General features: G+C 41.6%; 1 protein-coding gene across 2 annotated transcripts in view; it reads right to left on the bottom strand.

Moving 5' to 3' along the window:
• Positions 1–11,001: 11,001 nt before the first annotated feature.
• Positions 11,002–19,499, bottom strand: part of LOC120021299 (signal peptide peptidase-like 3) — a 51,377-nt gene continuing 42,879 nt past the window's right edge. For both annotated transcript variants that reach the window (XM_038964997.1, XM_038964999.1), the window contains exons 10-11: positions 16,340–16,449; positions 11,002–13,665 (exon numbers count right to left, since the gene is read on the bottom strand). In XM_038964997.1, coding sequence (XP_038820925.1) covers positions 13,594–13,665; positions 16,340–16,449 — 182 coding nt within the window. In that variant the 3' untranslated portion in view covers positions 11,002–13,593. The remainder of the gene's footprint in view (positions 13,666–16,339; positions 16,450–19,499) is intronic.

Below are 19,499 nucleotides of genomic sequence, written 5' to 3'. Positions count from 1 at the left end.
CATTGACAAAGCCTGGGAAAGTAGCTGCAGAAACATCAAATAGGCTCAGTGACAGAAAAGGCATAAACCAAATATATTAATGGGGTTTTATTTTTTAAATAGAAAGATAGAAATAACAGTGGGCAGACATTACACTGATCAAGGTGCTTACTCTTGAGATATTCTCCAACACTAAAACTTTTTCTCTGTACCATTAAGAAATAGTTGACTCGTCCACTGAAAGTGAATTGCATTTGGCAGTTGACTGTTTGCTTAAACATACATTTGATTTAGTTATGAGCAAAAAAATACTAGAGTTTATGATTTTGAAGCATAACATAATTTGCTGATGACACTCACAACCAACTAACCTAGCAGTCTGATCCTTTTGAAGGTCTCTCAGATGAGAGCCACACACACACACACACACACAGGAGCGCTCCCTGAGCCCCCATCCCAGCTCACCCCATCCCCCACCACCAGCAAACACTGAACAGGACCTGCCTCCCTGCATTCCTCCAGAACACTCCCCTCCCCCACCGACCTGCCTGCCACCACAAAGGATGCTCAAACACACACATCAATTCTCCCCTATTTAACATTTTCTCATTTACTTTGGGGGAACTTACACGTGGGTACACAACAACATACTTTTACTAAGTTACTGTATACTACTTTCGAATCCAGCTTTAAGACACAAAAAGTGAAGCCTTCAAGAGCTATTTTTAAAAGGTGAGATATTTTAGAAAACAAAGAATTTGAATACAAAGTAAATACACCAAATTTATTTTGTCTTGCCTTTAACTACATTGAAATATTATCAGTCAGTATTTTGTAAGTCATTTATTTCCTAATGTATACAGCTATGCTGTACATAGATGTTTTATTTTCCACTATAACTACGTGGAAAATATATTTTTGTCCACACACTTAAATTAGGATACTTGAGTGAGGTAAATAAAACGTTTTACTGTGCTGTGTAGGCTACTTTTAGTTGATCCTGTTCTAAGTAAAGCACACTGTGGCCACATGTCTATAGTTCACAAGAGGTGACTACGATTGATTTATGAATTACTTCTAATACTTCTGAAACATCGACATTGAAATCAATAAAACTATTCCTGTCTCTCCCACCATCCCCTTACCACCAATTCAGAAAGAGCTGAGGCCAAATGCTATGACAATACTATTGCACTGCTAGAATGAATGATACAGTAGTGCAACATTGTCAAAGCAGCTGACCTCAGCATGTCAGCACGTGGACAGCCATTCTCAGTTGCCAATAGAAGAGAACCAGCTAAAGCTAAACCACTTTTACATAAGCAGCAATGTGTAGCTTACATTTCCATTAATAGTTTGGACATTACTTGGGTGGATAGATAACCATAAAATAGAATCTACATTCAAATCTAACTGTTTTTCAGATACCTGTACACACCAAAGGTCAAATGATGATGCCTGTAAAATACTGTCTAATTGACTTGTATCATGTGGGCACAATAATATAAATCAAAAGCTATAAAGCTGTACTGACTAAAGATCTTCTGAGTGGTTCAACTTCAGAAACATCACAATCTTTGTAAAGACGTTATTAAGGAGCCTTGTATTTAGTGTTCCTGTAGCCTCACACACAGACACATGTGTAGGCCCCTCATATGTATTGCCTGTCAACTCAGAGGGGTTAAGACTGAGGGAGGTGTAGGTCTCCGTTTCATCAGCCAATGCCCTTTTAATATTGCACTGCTCATCTCAATACCCAGTAGTACAATAGAAAAGGGGCAATGGACGACAACATGGACACCATCAGCCTCATCTGAAGCTAGCAGTGCTTCTTACTCCAATCCTGTTCCTCCATGACACTGTCAAACAAGCACTGGCTGATCAACTCTGACCTGTAAATCACTGACCCAGTTTAAAAACAAGAATAGGCTACTACTCTATACCTTCATGTTGATTTGTAACTTCACAAAATATTCAATGTTAAGAGAGACTCATTAAAGTTAACACCAAGTAGTCCAGGAAATGCAGCAATTTGAAAAAGGAAAATAATAAAAGTTATCAATAAGTATAGTTTCTGGAGACAACTCAGAAAAAAACATGCACTTTGCTGACAAATCTTATCAAGTTGACTACCTGCCCTCTCTCGCAAACAATTTTTAAAGGAGGCTAATTTTACCAGAACTAGATAAGTTGAAAGCATCATTATCACATACAGATAAAGTATCTTAATTTGATCACCCTGTTGCAGGAGAACATTCCTGCAATGCAGGAAATGTAAAACATGTCGTCAGTTTAAAAAGGCTTCTGAAGTTTTTAATTTACATTTTGATATTTCAGACTTGATTTTCCCTTATGGAAAATGTCAGTTTTTTTCCCCTACGAAAATTTCCCCTACAAAAATGTCCATTAATTACAACCCACATAATAATTCACATTTCCTGTTGCTGCAGGATAATTTTCTTGCTGTAGAAAACTGGCTCAAATTAAGATCCTACATATGTAGGCTTAACATGTTAACTATTTTAATTAATTTCCCTTTAGTACAAAATATGCAAACATTTTTCTATCATCTAATTATTCTATATAGGTTGAATTGTGCCAATATAATTTTAAGAGGCAACATGAAAAAGGGAAGTTTTTCATCACACTCAACTGAAAGAAGAATGGTTTTCCAAGAATCATGACTAGTTCTAATGAAATGTATTCTAATTCTGAGAACAGTGGGGCATGTTGCTACTGTGCAACATTTTCATTTGACTTTGTACTCATAAATTAATCTGGCACATGTATTATTTGTTCACTTTTGTGTTTAGACTTAACTCAACAACCAGCCCTTTATTATGCCTATATTTTGTATTACATGTGCAACAAAATAGAAACTCAGAGGTAGGCAATTTAAAAGTTAATTAAACATGTACAAAATATTAAAGAATATCATTGGTCGGCAATTCAGGCGAAAACCTTTGAACATTGCATTTCGCTCAACTCATGAAACTCATCTACAGCAGCTTGTGAATAGCCTACCTTAGGCCCTATAATATAATACACGTGTTATTACATTATAACAAGTCAAATGAACTATGGAAAATGGCTAAATGAATAGCCTGTAACCGAGCCTACGTTTGTTGCACCCCAGTTGTCCCCATGCATTACAATGACATAATTCATATATTTCACTAATGCCTAATACCAACAGAAAAAGCACAAACTTGTCAACGAACCTTTTTGTTTTTCTAACGCTTTCAACTTCTATATCAATAGGATAATTATCAGTAGCAGCAGGAATTGACACAATCTGCAAACCAAGAGTGACAGCTCTCTCACTACCACGCAGACGACTTGTTACATTGTAGCCTGCATTGACTAAGCACAATTCATGATAGTGAATGTCCCTCGCAATTCTTATATCTATAAAATAATTGATACATCGATTTAGGACTAAACATGCATTTTTCCTGGTTAATCCAGCAATACGAAATCACAAGCTGGTCGAATCTTGTAGAGGGAGCCCTTCCTTGCCCAGTCTTTAAAGCAAGGTCCTGATGCGCAAGAAAATTCAAGTCTTTCTTGATTTTGTCTTCCCTTAATTATATAAAAAAAATATTTAGATCACTCCCATCTCCACCCTTCCCAACTTCCCAGTTTCGCCCTGAGCTCCCGCCATTTCCACCCAATGCTACTCACACAGAGGACCCCCCAAATTCATGAATGGTAGGCTACCTAGCCAAGGGAGGGACAATCAATCCGTTAGGCAAAGAAGGAAAAGTTGACCAAAAAATATAGGGACAAACCCCACTATTAGCCACACCTATGTGTCCGCTACAATTGCAATTCTCCCCGTAATTTCCAAACGCGTTAGTATAAAAACATTTCTCTCGCGCTTGTAGATAAAATAGCAAATCTTTCATGCACAACCGCACGACCTCCCAGATCCAGACTCCATTTTTGACTACTTGACATTCAGAGGCTGCCGGAGCAAATTCCTCGTTTGCATGCCTTCTACTGATTGGCCTCTTCTTGCGCTAGTCTTTGCCATATGATAAGCCATTGGTTTAGTTTCGGGGTGTTCAACGTTTTTATCGGTTCCTGGATTGGTCACATACAAGGAGCGCCACAGCCTGTACCGAAGGCATGATTAAGTATCTTCCATTCACAAATTTCTCATCACCATTACTTTTCAGTATGCGGTTATTCTATCAACCTTTTCGAGCGTAAAAGTCGCACACGCTTTTAAAAGGGATTATAACAGGAATAAATAATGGCATCGCCTAATGATTATAATTATGCTTGTGGATGTTATTACTATAATTTGAACATCACCTCTAAGACTAGCTTTAGGACATAAATGAACCTCAACCACACTCAATATGTGAATAAACTAGCCTAGCCAATAATAAACAGTTATTTGTGATTAAATAAATAACCTCATATTTAAATGTTATGATTGTTTTTGTCAGAGATATAGCTAGCTGTAGATATGTGGATATAAACTACATGTTATGCCCATCTAATTGCCTAGATTTAGCTAATGATACTTGACTCCTACACACTTTTGCACACCCAGCCATGCCACTCAAATAAGCGCATTATACATTTGGCAATTCTTAAAAACACCCAAAAGAATATGGGTAATTTGAACTCAAAATTGTGACTGTTTTCTCCAATAGTGATGACTGTTTGAATTGTTTCAGGAGTTGAACATAGGTTTTGGGGGGCTCTGGGGTTGATTTATAACTGTGGAGTGGACCAGTGGGGGCGGTCCCACTGGGCACTGGAACCCGTGCAAAGTTTTGATTGACGCCTGGAGGAGGGTAGCGGGCTGTGAAATCGGGCATTCCTGACCAGGGGAGCTGAAATAATGGTATTGTCCAGTGGGAGAGGGCGCACTTTTCACTCCCCACTCCACCCCACCCAACTCTGAAGGGATCTGATTGTGCAGCCAATCAGCAATTAAAATAAAATAAATGAAGGCGGTGCATGATGAATTCAGAGGGGTTTAGAGGAGGCCAGGGATGCTCTCCATCTGTTTGTTTACACGCTGCCATTAAACACCACAGAAGAGGAGTTATTTGTCTCAATGTCTCTCTTTCTCACTCATCTCGCTCTATAAAGCAGCAGGCTACTGAAAGTCTCCTCCACCACTCCTTAGTTCAACAGAAATAGTCAGATCAAACTGTTTTCTATATGCAAAGAGGAACACATAAAACAGTCATGAATATTGATTAATGCTCCCAATATAGACTTTGAAGAGTTTGTAAAAGATTCTACTCAAAAACATTTCTTGATAGCAAGTCTCTGTTGCCCCCCAGAACTCATTCCTCCCACTTTGACCCTGTCCTAAAAGCACTGCTGGTTGACTTAACTTCACCCAACTTTTAACCTAAATCCAATGACATGGTAACATTAGAAAAATGAGGTTGATCTGAAGTCTGTGCCCGGTGGGTGGCTTGGTATGGGATGTAGCTAGTATCAGTAACGTAGACCAAAGAGCTCATTACAAATGATCACTACCATCAGTTTGGTTCAAGGTTGAAAACTGACACAGAACCTGAATAGAAAACATCTCTATTTTTATGAACATATACTGATAGTTGAAGCAATTTTACATTGATACATCAGATCAGTCTATGAAAGAGATTAGAGGTGAAGCTAAAGAAATTGAAAGGTGTTGAAGTATTTGACAAGATACTGACCAATTTTAAGTAACCTCACCGATAAACTTTATTGCTGGTCCGAGAGAGACATGCCATGGACGGCAAATAAGAGGTATTGATGGGAAAACATTTGTGGAACTGCATTTATGGATTCCTAAGGGGAACCATAAACCCTTCTTTGGGAGAGAGAAGAGCAGGACAGAGAATGAGATTAGTATTGAGAGTAAAATGTATCCCAGTTTTAGAATAGAGAAACTTTCATGTATCATCCTAATAGTATCCAGAATATCCACTGCAAACTTTCTAAGAAGGATTTATACAATAAAGAATAAGCATCTGTTCTATCCTCTGTTAAATTGTTTGTACCAGGGAGTTAGACCAGACGACCACCACCTCTTTAGGCAAGAAAGTTTGTCCAATGAGGGTCTGGCAGTATCTAACCCCTACACTTTAACTTTCAACTCAGGAACAGACTCAAGTGTCTCAGCTTCAACAGAAGCCTTGTACATATAATATATTACTTGCATTGAAATTGGTTTAATGACTTCAATATAAACTTTTAAGCATTGAAAACACACGTTTGAGTGTTTCTTGTCATCAAATCTCAATGTAAACCATTTTTTTTTAAACATTCAGAAAGTTGATTTACGTTAGCCTAAATATGAAAGGATATTGTTTAAATATGATAATTAACATGTGATATCAACATTGCTTATCAAAATGGCTGAAGCTTGAGTTTGTGGCACTAACAAAACAAGATTAGAGCACTAATGTATATACTCATGTATTATAATAAAACCAATTAATAATTAGGTGGGTGCTTATTTGTCCTATTTCACACATGTACAACTGTATATTATATGCATGTGTGAATTGGAAATGTTATTTTTTGCATATCCCAACACCCTTGGAAAGTGGGATCACGGCCAGTCTTGTTCATTTTTATTATTTCAACTATCCTTATCAGTGTTATTGTCCTTATCATTACATTCAAAATACTTAAGGAATCGAATAATATATTAGTAAAATTAACTAACTTATAATTAAATGTACTTATTTGTGGCAGAATACCACTGATATAATAATGTATTTGTATAGTCTTGTACAGGTTTTCAAGCAAGATATGTTCTGTTCTTCCTGTGCAAAGTGGTAACTTTAAAATAATTTTGTAAGACTATTTCATTCATTGTCTGCTCTTTGCTATTATATCTTTAGCTCTTCAACATAACTGCATTTGTTATAAATGTATACTGATTTCGTTCATGTGATCAAGGATCCAGAATGAACATTAATGAAACGTTTAATTTAAACTCCTTGATGTGATGAGAACATCTTTAGTAAGATGCTTTGAGTACTTTCATTGAAAACAACAATATGCCTCTTTTGATTAAATAATTAACTTTTTGATGTAATGTTTAACTCAAAACAAACTTCGAGAACGAACTCACTTTGGTTTTTTGGAAGGGCAATTGTATTTGGTTGAAAAGGAATATCCTTCCCAAAATAATAGATATAATATTTTAAGATAACGAAATAAGTGTTTTCCAACATGTCACAGGGTTTCTGAGGTGTATTTCCTTAAAACTAAACTAAATAATTACCCAAATGTTTTAATTTTCAAAAGGCAGATCTAGAATAAAACTGGTAATTGATAATTTCTATTTTCAATATTTGGGCAATTTACTGTTCCAACAGATGTTGAAAAACAAAGGTTGCAAACATATTCAAGGTTTAATGTAGGCTGTATGGCAAATATTAGCCAAGTGTCTGTCTTAAATGGTTGGTGACATCATGGATAGAAATTCCCTGCTATTTGTGCATTACAAATAGAAGGAATTGGGAATAAAATCACCTACCCAGTTTTAGTTTTGTCTTATATATGTACAGTTCGATACATTGAAATGATATCTTCATGAACTTTACCTATTATGGTAATGGGTTTAGAAGAAAATAAAGACATCCAAGCCAATAATTAACAGCCTAATCCAATAGCATGGCTGGAGTGCGCGAATCCTGAAACATGTTGTGCAATAATCAGCCAGTCCCGTTTCCATGCTTTGATTCTAAACTCTGAGGTCTCATGGGGGCTGAGAGGATCCTTTTAAACATGAGTTATTGTTCCCTATTTTTTCCCCAAACTCCCTTCCTCAGAAAATGTACCTCCCGTCTCCCTCTGCCCTTTAACCTCACCCAACCCCCATCTACCGTCTCTCTTCAGATTCCCTCTCATCAGGAGAAAGGCAAACAACTGTGATGGATAGTCATTGATAATTTCCCACCAAAAAAGGTTAATGGATTCGTGTGTGTATGGGAGGTGTGGGGGTGGGGTGTTCCCCATCTTTTCTCACGCAGAGCGTAGACCCCACCTCCAGTACTTCGAGTAGACATTCCAGCTGTGTGGGTGGCACTGCCTTTTACAGCGTCTCCAACCACCATATGGAGAGGTTCTGAAGCTCAGCGCCACAGAAAACACCTACCTCTGTTTCACCAGGCGCTTGGGAGTGTTGATTTGTAACGTAGTTATGGTTGAACGGTGAAGATGTGCGGGAAACGTTTGGGCAGTGTTAAAATGTTAAAAAGTTCATAAAACTGACTAATTGACCAAAGGATAGTAGTTAATTTGTCGACAGGAGTAACTAGCACTGCGAGTGATTACTTATTGTTTAGTCAATCCTATTGCATTTGTATCAAAGCAGAAGATGGACATCATACAAGTAATTTTAATCAATAGATTGTTCATTTCATTTATTTTACTGTAATGGTTTGAACAATAAATAAATGTTTTGTAACATACACCAGATAGGTGCAGTGAAATGTGTTTTACAGGGTCAGCCATAGTAGTATGGCACACCTTGCTCAAGTGCACATAATTTTGCTCGGGTATGCAAACCAGCGACCTTTCGGTTACTGGCCCAACACTCTAACCGCTAGGCTACCTGCCACCCCAAATAGAACAGATCCTAGTTTAAAATCCCTCTACCCTGTTGCAAAAAAAACCAACACAATCACCAATGGATTGTTGAAGTCTTGTAAGAATGGTATTTTACAAATAAGTATAAAACAGCCAACACAACCTATGGCTCTTCCGCTCTTTGGTGTACACCAAGATTGTTTTCCTTCCGCTGGGTAACCGTTTGGAGCAGAGTCCAAAGGATGAAAACTCAACCCCATTAACTGAACTTCAGAGGAATTCCTCACTTTACATGCGGAATGCACTTAGGGTCAGAGGGCAAAGGGCCAGAAGGAAATCCACCCACGCCCAGGCAGGCTAACCTGATTTAAACAAGCCTGGAATGCCAGGCTGCAGGACAGGAGTGGAGGGGACGTGAAGAAACCTCTGCCATTTGCATGGGTCACGAACAGCACATGTATGCACAGTTTTATAGTAGGCTATACCCGAGTTGCGTACTAACAACCATTGTTGTAGGTTTACTCTTGTACCGGAGTTTGCAAAAGTTATGGTAAAGGCAGACAAGACTGTAAAATGGTATTTTTTATTTTATTTTTATTTAACCTTTTACCTATTACTGAACAATAAACATGCTGTCATTGAGTATGATGTTCATCATTCTGTTTTTGACCATAATAAGTTGACATGAGTGATGTCATTGTCAAAACGTGTCTTCTTGGTAGATTGAAAATAAGGATTTGGCTGAGAACCTTACTCAAGAGTAAATCAGTCCTCAATCTACTCAGTGGTTGGCTAGTTCTTGGGCTGCTCTTGTACCGGTCTTATGTGAAAATGAATGTGAAAGGGACCTCTTCACACAGAACCCTACATTCCAATGGTGGGTTGACTTATTTTAGGACACCCAGCTTGGCGAACTGTGTTTCAGATGCCCTGCTACAATCCCTATGGCCCCGGTGGAATCCTGCCACCTCAGGGCCCTGTAACTGGGGAGAAACCATTGGATGCTCTGGCCAATACGTGATGAGGGGCGGACCCTGGAAATTCAACAGCCCGTCTGTCTCTCTTTCTGCCTTGACCTCACTGACCCTTCCCCACCCCCAATGTCCTGGAAGCCCTCTCCCTCCCTGCCCCCTACCACCACCTCTCACTCTTTCAATATGGTCTCTCTCCCACCAGTAGCCTACTCCCGCTACCTCTGTCAAATGGTACAGAATTCTTCACCATATTCACTAGGTGTGATAGGCTTTTGTAGTAACTCTGATGTCAGAAGTGGGCAGATTGGCTGTGGTTTCAGTAACAAATATGAAGCTTTACATTTCAGCCAGGGGACTGTAATGATAAACATGTCTTCGGTTAATTCAACCTCAACGTGCACACTGCCCACCATCATATTCAGATCTTGGCCTAATTCATTTACAAAACAGATTTTCTATAGACAAATTGCAACATCTTAATGCACACTTTCCCATTTAGGTGGACAAGTGTAACCGGAACAGCGGTGACTCAGCGGTTTTGCCACCCATCGCAACTCTGGTCCAGTGGCCTTTCACACTGTGCTCTATAAATCCCTTACTCAGCATCTTTGGTGCAACTAGGTAGCCATTTTCCCACAGAAGCTTAAGGCTCCTCCATGCTAGAGCTTCCATCAATCCTTTGACGTGCAGCGGATTCTCTGGTGGACCTAGACTAGAGAATGAAAGAGCAGAAAAGCATCTTTAGAAAATAGAATGATACTCACCAATTCTGTCAGATGATCCACAGGGGTAAAAAATAAATAAAAAGAAAACATACTGTACCTTACAGCTTCTTAAAAGGGAAAGCCTTTCAGATCATGGGACGCATACAAAACACCTGGTACAACCCAAAACACCTGGTACAACCCAGAACACCCATTTCACCATACAGTGCTTTAAAACCAACACATAGCAGACAAGTTCTGCAGTGTTCAAAGTGAAAATATTAGAATCAAATGTTTTTTTTGGGGGGGGGGGGGGTTTAGAAATAAAAGCACCACTGCATCTCAAACTAATGCACTTGTGGGAGCCCAAGCAAATTCTTTGTGAAGCATATACATCATTTGTTGTAATTCACATGCTGTGTGTATGAGGGAGCTATTCATATCCGGCTTGCTCATGTCTCATTTTTCACCATGCCACAGGTATCTGACTTGGACTGTGTCGCTATCCAGTGGTACATCTTGGAATTACAGCATATCTTTAACATAAGGGTATTTGCTCATATTTTCTCATGAGAACACATTTCAACATCTATTCCTCATACAAAAACATATTATTAATATAAACCACCAGTAACATCACAGAGTATGACTGAATAATCAAACATGATCCCCTTTGCCCAATACAGGAGCTAGTGTGGAAGAAAGTAATCTATCAAAAGGTCTCCAACTTTCTCCCCCTAAGTTAACAGATAAAAAAAAAAACAAGATGGACACAGGAGCCGTATAGTTAGAATTATGTTTTATTTACAGCAGAATCCTGACTGAATGGAGGGAAAGGGGGAGAGGAACAGGGAGCAGAGAGGGGGTTAAAGGAGACAAAATGTTTTAGATTCAGCTCATTAGGATTCATGTTTCACTAAACAGCTCTTAATTTATTCAACTTTTTTAAAAAAAATGATAAGAATCCATTTCAGCTGTAATGTCACCGCAACAAAAGAGCTAAAGCCTTCTGCTGCAAGGGAGGAAAGAAAAGTATAAGATGGAAAACCTAAATCTACAGCACTAAGAAAAAAACCTCAAACATACAAACAAGGGGATAAATAGAAAGCCATCTTTCATAAAAAATGAAAACATCTGTATTTTTTTTCTTCAATTATTCATCATTATGATCATCAACAGTTTTCTTTGCCAAGTCCATAAAGAGGCAGAGGGGACAGGAATGGGGTTGTGGTTACATGTCCATTATGTTCAGGCTGTCCGACAGTGGTCTGTCCCACAGCCAGACCATGTCCAGGTAATGATCAGCTAGAGTGAAATCGGGGCTAAACGAGTGTAAAAAAAAAAAATGATAAAAATGTTTATCAGCCAGGTGGCCTGTTTAGTCAGAACTGTTTAGTCAGAACTGTTTAGTCAGAACTGTTTAGTCAGAACTGTTTAGTCAGAACTGTTTAGTCAGAACTGTTTAGTCCTCCCGACTCCCTGGCCTTTGTCCATGTAACTTTCCTCTCTGCAGCCTTGCTGTCAAAGCTTAGTGCATTGGTTTGGGCCAGCAGTCTGTTGTTGCAGTCTGAGGAATGACACACACTGTACACTTGACATGCAAGGCCAGAGAACAAACATAAAAAACAGGTAAAAAAGAAAACTCAGGACAGGAAGCCAGTAAACTGCATTTTCCATTCAAGTCTCTCTCTCCGTCCGACTGTCTCGCTCTCACAAACACTTTCACACACACACACACACACACTTTAATTCCAGTACTGTTTAAGCTATGATCTAACTCAGGGTTTCCCAAAGTTGGTCCTGGGGCCCCCTCTGGGTGCACATTTTGGTTTTTGCCCTAGCACTACAGAGCTGATTCAAATAACCAACTCATCACCAAGCTTTGATTATTTAAAATCAGCTGTGTTGTGCTAGGGAAAAAATCATAACATGCACCTATGGGTTTTTTTGGGGGGGGACCCTGATCTAACTGACAAGCACCACAAAACTGTGGGAGGAATGACAATCCAAAAACTGTTGGGATACCCAACCTTTGACAGTAAAAACCTAGCTATGGGTTAGTTTTAACCTCAGGGTCCATTGATTACAATCCTTTATTAAGATAAATCCCTCAGAAGGGCATAGAGATCTCCTCCCTCAAGGTCCATATCAGACTTTAGAGGTTATTCTATACGACCAGGCACACACACACAGAAACAGACACACACCTCCAGGGTTAACTTGGTTTTTCCCAATGTCCATTCTGTCACTCGTTGGAGGAAATTTGTTCACAAGTAAACCACTCCTAGCCTTACAGAACCGAGCTGTGGTCCAAGTCAGACCTGCCCAAAAAACTACATGTCCCATCAACCCTCAACCCCTAAATGTCACTCCACAAGTTCTCATTGTCAAGGTATTTTATACCTGTCCTGAATCTAAAATCCAAAACATAATTAAATTGTTCATAATAATGAAATAACACAGTCTCGCATACTATGCGCTCTCGCTCACACACAATCACACAACATGATACCCAAATACTTGTGTACACATATATATATACAAAGAGAGATGCTTCCCCCCGCAATAGTAGGGACACATTCACAATTTATAATGCATAATTTCTGTATATGCCAAGAATAAAATCTTTTCTAAATAAAATACCTGTATCTGTGATGGGGCAGCGAATGACAGAAGGTGGGAGTTTGTTAGAGAGGGGGAGGGTGTTGAGGATAAAGAGGTGTTCAGGGGACAGAAGGGGTAGATGGAGGGCAGAGAAATGGATGAGGGAGCGACTGATGAACCGTTGCTGTTCCTTCTCTCTCTCCCCGATAGGCTGCTGGTCCTGTGCACTGATGTAATTTTCCTGCCTAGTGGCAGCAGCAGTTATGCCTACTCTCCTATCGTCCTCCGCAGTTCAATCCAAATCATTCCAGAATAATAACAATAATTGTAATGAAGATGCTAAAAAAAAGCCTCAGTCACATCCCACACCCAGTAGTCCATATAGGGGGACGCCTGGCCTTGAAGTCCAGCAGTCGGGGAGATACAGATGAGAGGGGCGGTAGTAAAACAGAAAGACCAAGAGCAAAAGGAGAGAGGGAGAGGCCTGACAAAATGAAATGAGCCATGGTAAGGGAGGTGGGTGAGGGAAGGAAAATTAGGGAAGAGAGAGGAAAACAGGAAGCAATGAGGAGTTGTGTCTGGCAATGAGTTCCACACACTGGTGTCCATATGTGAGGTCTGCTGCTCAGAGGATGGGTGGAAAGAATGAACTATTGATGAGGACGAGGCCTCTTCAGTGTGCGCTCTCCCTCTCACTCCCTTTCTCTCAGGGCAGTGGGTAGGGGTCCCTGGTCCTGCCCACGCTGGCTGTGTGTTCCCAGGGTGCATCATACCTCCAGGAAGCGGGAGCTGCTGGCCTTCGTGTGGAAAGGCTCTGACCACATACGCCGCAAGTCTCCCTGTAGGACACACCACAGGGTTAGCTTCCCTGTTAGTACTGGTCTCTCATTTAGTATCACACCACTCCTATCCTCACCCACAGATATTATCCCGAGGCCCACTAACAGTGGAACAACATACGTGTTAGACTGTCTATACCCACTGGCATGGAGGATTCCTTACCACATCATATTAGGCAAGGCAAACCAATTTTAGTGATTTCTAGTATAGCAAATCGCAGCACATTTTTGGACTCATTAAGCAGTTTTTACCTGATTAAGTACAATACCATTGGAAATGAATGTTGAAAGTTACATTTATATTCCTAAAACTTAAGTGGAAAATGATGCTGTCGCTGTTTCCTGTTGACAAGACATTTTGATAAATAGCCCAATGTCAAAACAAAGTTTCAACGTGTCCAAATCAATAACCAATATGCAGAAACAGTCCGGTAAATACTGAAAATATAAAATGTATTATGTACACAATACACTCAATGTGCAATAATAGTTGTTATATTACTTTTTTTAAACGAGCATCTTGTAAAACGGCAGACGCACCAAAAACCCTCTCGTGGTAATAAAATCACTGATATCGATTAGGGGGGTCCAAAGGAAATAAAGTTATATATGGTTAGTGAGCAACCTGCAGAAGACAGCCAGCTACATTTGGAGTGATGCATTTTGATTTGGGGGTCGCCAAAGCGGAAAGAGAAATGCAACACTTATTTGTTGATCCCTCATATTGACATCACGTTGAAATCAATTGCGAGAGAGAGGGAGATGAGGTTGCACGTCCTGTTAAAACTAAGGAAAACAAAGTTGTGATCGGAGACCTGGAGGTGGGTTGCAGGAAGATTAGTAGGCGAACAGCCTCTAGTAAAGATGAGGTCAAGTGGATTGCCTGCCTTGTGAGTGGGAGGGGACTGGGAAAGGGTGAGGTCAAAAGAGGCAAGGGGAAAGAAAGAGTTGGAAACAAATTAATTGGGCCGATTTCGGGAGGTTGACGTCACCCAGTAGGCAGAGTAAATGAGCCATCGTCAGGAAATTAGCTTATCAAGTTCATTGAGGAACTCTCCAAGGGCACCTGATTGGCAATAGATGACAACAATGTTAAGCTTGAGTGGACAAGTGACAGTGACAGCATAGAATTCAAATGAGGAGCTACAGGTGACTGAGGGTGAAAAGAGAATCTCCACTTGAGTAGCCCTGTGCCACCACCGCGACGACCAGATGCTCTCCGACTATGAGAGAAAACGTTGTCAGATCAAGAGAGCAGCTGGAGTAGCAGTTTTCTCAGGGGTGATCCATGGGACTAGGGACTGAAGGCCAGCCAAGGCTGAGATGAACTCTACGTTATTGACCGCCGATTGGCAGTTCCAAACTCTGCCAGAGACCAGGAATTCCACATGGGTTGTGCGCGCAGGGTACACTAAATTAGAAGGGTTGCAGCCAAGGGGGGAAGCCTCGGAGCGAACTGGAAAATAAAACAGTTGCCAAAGCTACAAGCTCCTGTTTTCTTTCCTCCATTATCTCGGCAGAACCGTCTTTGTTTCGGCGAAGGTCTTAGTTTTGACGATGAGATCGCAGCAGACACTGATTACCAAAACCACAAGTGCTGCATTTTGATTGAAGAGGAACGCCAACCCGCTAACTATAACGCAACACTTTTTTTTTGTTAATCAGTTCCATGGATATCAGGGTGAAATCAATAGAACCGGGAGCAAACGTTTGGGGTGTAGCGCAGTTTAAAATAACACTATTCAAAGGCCACATGGAAACTTGGAATAACCTACACATGGTTGGTTAGATGAGAACTTGTAGAAGGCTCATTTCTATATTTTGGAATGGTGGATTGTTTTGATTTTGGTAGGCTGCCATCCCGAAAAAGGGAGAGGAACACTTTTTCTGTAAGTTAACTTAAACGAATCACGACACAGCATAAGATATCAACAGTCACAATTGCATTAACTCCGTTTCAGCACAAGTCCGGCACGTGGGGGGAAAAAAAATCAATGGTTCAAAACCAAATCTGTTTTAAGCAATCAATCTTGTCATTGTGATGACTATAAACTTTTATACTAACATCACCAATCTGAGGTAAAAAGGATGTGAAATTTCACTAAATTTTATGGGGTGAAAATGCAAGCTTGTGTAAGGCAGTAACAAACTGTCCATATTAGGGAAATTTGCGCAATATAAAATATGACAAAATAATTCTAGATGTCAATTTACGATGATAGTAGATGTTGCCCACTCACATAATACTGCAACAATGACATCACTCATTTAACCATTTAGATTTAAAAAATGCTCTGCCCGCATAACCGGGCGCTCTACACTAGAGCTTCCATAGTGTCTGTGGCGTCCCTAATAATACCCTCTATATCCACTTATGTCCTCATCCATTACCTCTGGGTCCCTGGCCTGGTATCCCATCTGCCTAGATCCTGGATTACTCCTCTAGGCCTCCTCTACCACTTAACGCTGCTTCTATCAGTTCATCTCAGTCCCGTCTCCCTCCCTCTGGGTCAGCATTCAGTCAAAACACATTTACACAAAACACTTGAGTCATATAAAATTATTCCCCAGCAGTCCTGCCGTTTTGACTGATCTCTTAACCTACTTATGACTGACTCCATATCTCACAGCCCATCACACCCCTCTCCCCCTTATCAAGCCTCCCAATATGTACCTTCAGGTAGGCCATGGTGAGTAGAGGCAGCAGGGTGAAGGGCACCAGGTAGAGCAGGGCAGGCTGAGCCGCACGGTGGATCCTGGAGGCCACAGTGGCAGTCAGCAGGCCTGGAGGGAACAGAGACAGGTCAGAAACACTCCAGTCAAACTTCCAGGGGTTAGAGTGAAAAAAAAAAAAAAAAAAAAAAATGTTTTAAAAGTTAACCTCCCCTTTACTGTAAGAAAGTCATGACCATTACGCTTTTAGGGAAAGAGGATCATTTGTACATGTATTAAACTGCGAGTTTGGCCAATTCCAGTCACCTTGCTTAGGGGACCCGTGGTCCTCCCCAGGACAATTTTATATTGAAGGACTGAGAAGCTCAGTCATGGTGACCTCTTAAAAGCCCCAAAACATATTGGAGGAAAAAAATGTACCTAAAAATTATTTGAACGGGGGCGCTGGTGAGCAGCAACATGTGAAGACGTGTTTTCTCGGTGCTCCGATCCAGGGCGAACAATTTACTATTAATACTTGACCAACACCTCCCTCACCTTGTAAATTTTGTAACTAATTTGGAATTAATTAATTTTGAACCCAAATTAATATATTTTTTTCCTGAAAATGTTGGCCTTTTAATCGTAAAATTCCGAGACAACAAAGGCCACAGGCCACAAAGGAGCAGGCCTCTGCTGAAGCCTTGGGCTCACCTGACACAGACTTTGATCCCCCTGTCCTAGCCATGGTAATGGAGGCTATCATTCAATCTGAACAGACTGCTGGCTAAGGTAGAGTCATTATCCACTGACCTATCAGCACAAATAGCTATTCTCGCCACGAGGTCAACATAAAGATCGACTCCGTTAACGAAGGCTTGGCGAGACATGACACCCGTCTAAATAGCCTGGAAGATGGTGCAAATACTAACTCCAACAAAGTGGTGACACTGGAAGAGCAAGCCACCCGGCTATCATCAGATGTCGTCTAACTCACTTCCAAGATTGAGGACCTCGAGAACAGAGCGACAGGGGAACGGTCGCATTTTCGGCGTGGGAGAGGGACTCGAGACCATAGGCGGAATGCGGCCTACCCTGTCCATAGCAAAACTGCTACAGGAAATTCTAGGCCTCGATTATGCCCCCACCCTTGACCGTGCGCACAGAAGCATACAGTCCACACCGAAGAATGGGGAGCCGCCCAGACCCATAGTAGTTACATTCCACTACCTTCAGGAGGACGTTTTCCGTAAGGCAGCGCGAGCTGCTCCCATCACCCACTACGGACAGAATGTTCGCATTTACCCGGACTACACGGCGGCAGTCACAAAGAAGAGGTCAGCCTTCAACGAGGTGAGCGGGCTCCTACACCGCTGTCTGGACACCAAGTTCGGCATTCGTTACCAGCTGTACTGAAGATCACTACTCCCTCCGGCGAGCAGAAGACATTCTTAGACCCAACCAAGGCCAAAGAATACATTGTTACGCACCAACATCCACAGGAGGACAGGCGACAAAAAATGAACTAGCTATTGTGGGCTCATACTGTGACCCTGCACTAGCCGTGCTAACGCGACCAAGGACCAACTAGTGAATTTATATCTTGATTGAAACTTGCCTCCACCCTGCTGCCAAAAATGACAAGTATTAATCCAGTAACTTAACATTATGAACAATGATGGTATGTATAGGGTGACATGTTCTCACACGGACAATATAGTTTGAATAGTATTTTATTTACAGTACATGGCACAATTAGCTTTTACCAACTAGTTGCGGCTGTACAGCGACGGTGCTAGGTGGAGCGGTAATAATTAGCCTAGTCGCTACCTAAGGCTAGCCACTGAGCTCTCTTTCCATGCCTTAATAGGGTACCCTACTAACATACTGTGAGCATGTTTAATACATACAACATATACTTACAACTCCCTTTTTTATACACTGCTCAAAAAAATAAAGGGAACACTTAAACAACACAATGTAACTCCAAGTCAATCACACTTCTATGAAATCAAACTGTCCACTTAGGAAGCAACACTGATTGACAATAAATTTCACATGCTGTTGTGCAAATGGAATAGACAAAAGGTGGAAATTATAGGCAATTAGCAAGACACCCCCAAAAAAGGAGTGATTCTGCAGGTGGTGACCACAGACCACTTCTCAGTTCCTATGCTTCCTGGCTGATGTTTTGGTCACTTTTGAATGCTGGTGGTGCTCTCACTCTAGTGGTAGCATGAGACGGAGTCTACAACCCACACAAGTGGCTCAGGTAGTGCAGTTCATCCAGGATGGCACATCAATGCGAGCTGTGGCAAAAAGGTTTGCTGTGTCTGTCAGCGTAGTGTCCAGAGCATGGAGGCGCTACCAGGAGACAGGCCAGTACATCAGGAGACGTGGAGGAGGCCGTAGGAGGGCAACAACCCAGCAGCAGGACCGCTACCTCCGCCTTTGTGCAAGGAGGTGCACTGCCAGCGCCCTGCAAAATGACCTCCAGCAGGCCACAAATGTGCATGTGTCTGCTCAAACGGTCAGAAACAGACTCCATGAGGGTGGTATGAGGGCCCGACGTCCACAGGTGGGGGTTGTGCTTACAGCCCAACACCGTGCAGGACGTTTGGCATTTGCCAGAGAACACCAAGATTGGCAAATTCGCCACTGGCGCCCTGTGCTCTTCACAGATGAAAGCAGGTTCACACTGAGCACATGTGACAGACGTGACAGAGTCTGGAGACGCCGTGGAGAACGTTCTGCTGCCTGCAACATCCTCCAGCATGACCGGTTTGGGGATGGGTCAGTCATGGTGTGGGGTGGCATTTCTTTGTGGGGCCGCACAGCCCTCCATGTGCTCGCCAGAGGTAGCCTGACTGCCATTAGGTACCGAGATGAGATCCTCAGACCCCTTGTGAGACCATATGCTGACACATGCACATTTGTGGCCTGCTGGAGGTCATTTTGCAGGGCTCTGGCAGTGCACCTCCTTGCACAAAGGCGGAGGTAGCGGTCCTGCTGCTGGGTTGTTGCCCTCCTACGGCCTCCTCCACGTCTCCTGATGTACTGGCCTGTCTCCTGGTAGCGCCTCCATGCTCTGGACACTACGCTGACAGACACAGCAAACCTTTTTGCCACAGCTCGCATTGATGTGCCATCCTGGATGAACTGCACTACCTGAGCCACTTGTG

The sequence above is a fragment of the Salvelinus namaycush genome, chromosome 26 (assembly GCF_016432855.1).
Source record: "Salvelinus namaycush isolate Seneca chromosome 26, SaNama_1.0, whole genome shotgun sequence".
Taxonomy (NCBI): Eukaryota; Metazoa; Chordata; class Actinopteri; order Salmoniformes; family Salmonidae; genus Salvelinus; species Salvelinus namaycush.
This window is presented reverse-complemented; position numbering and strand designations above follow the sequence as displayed.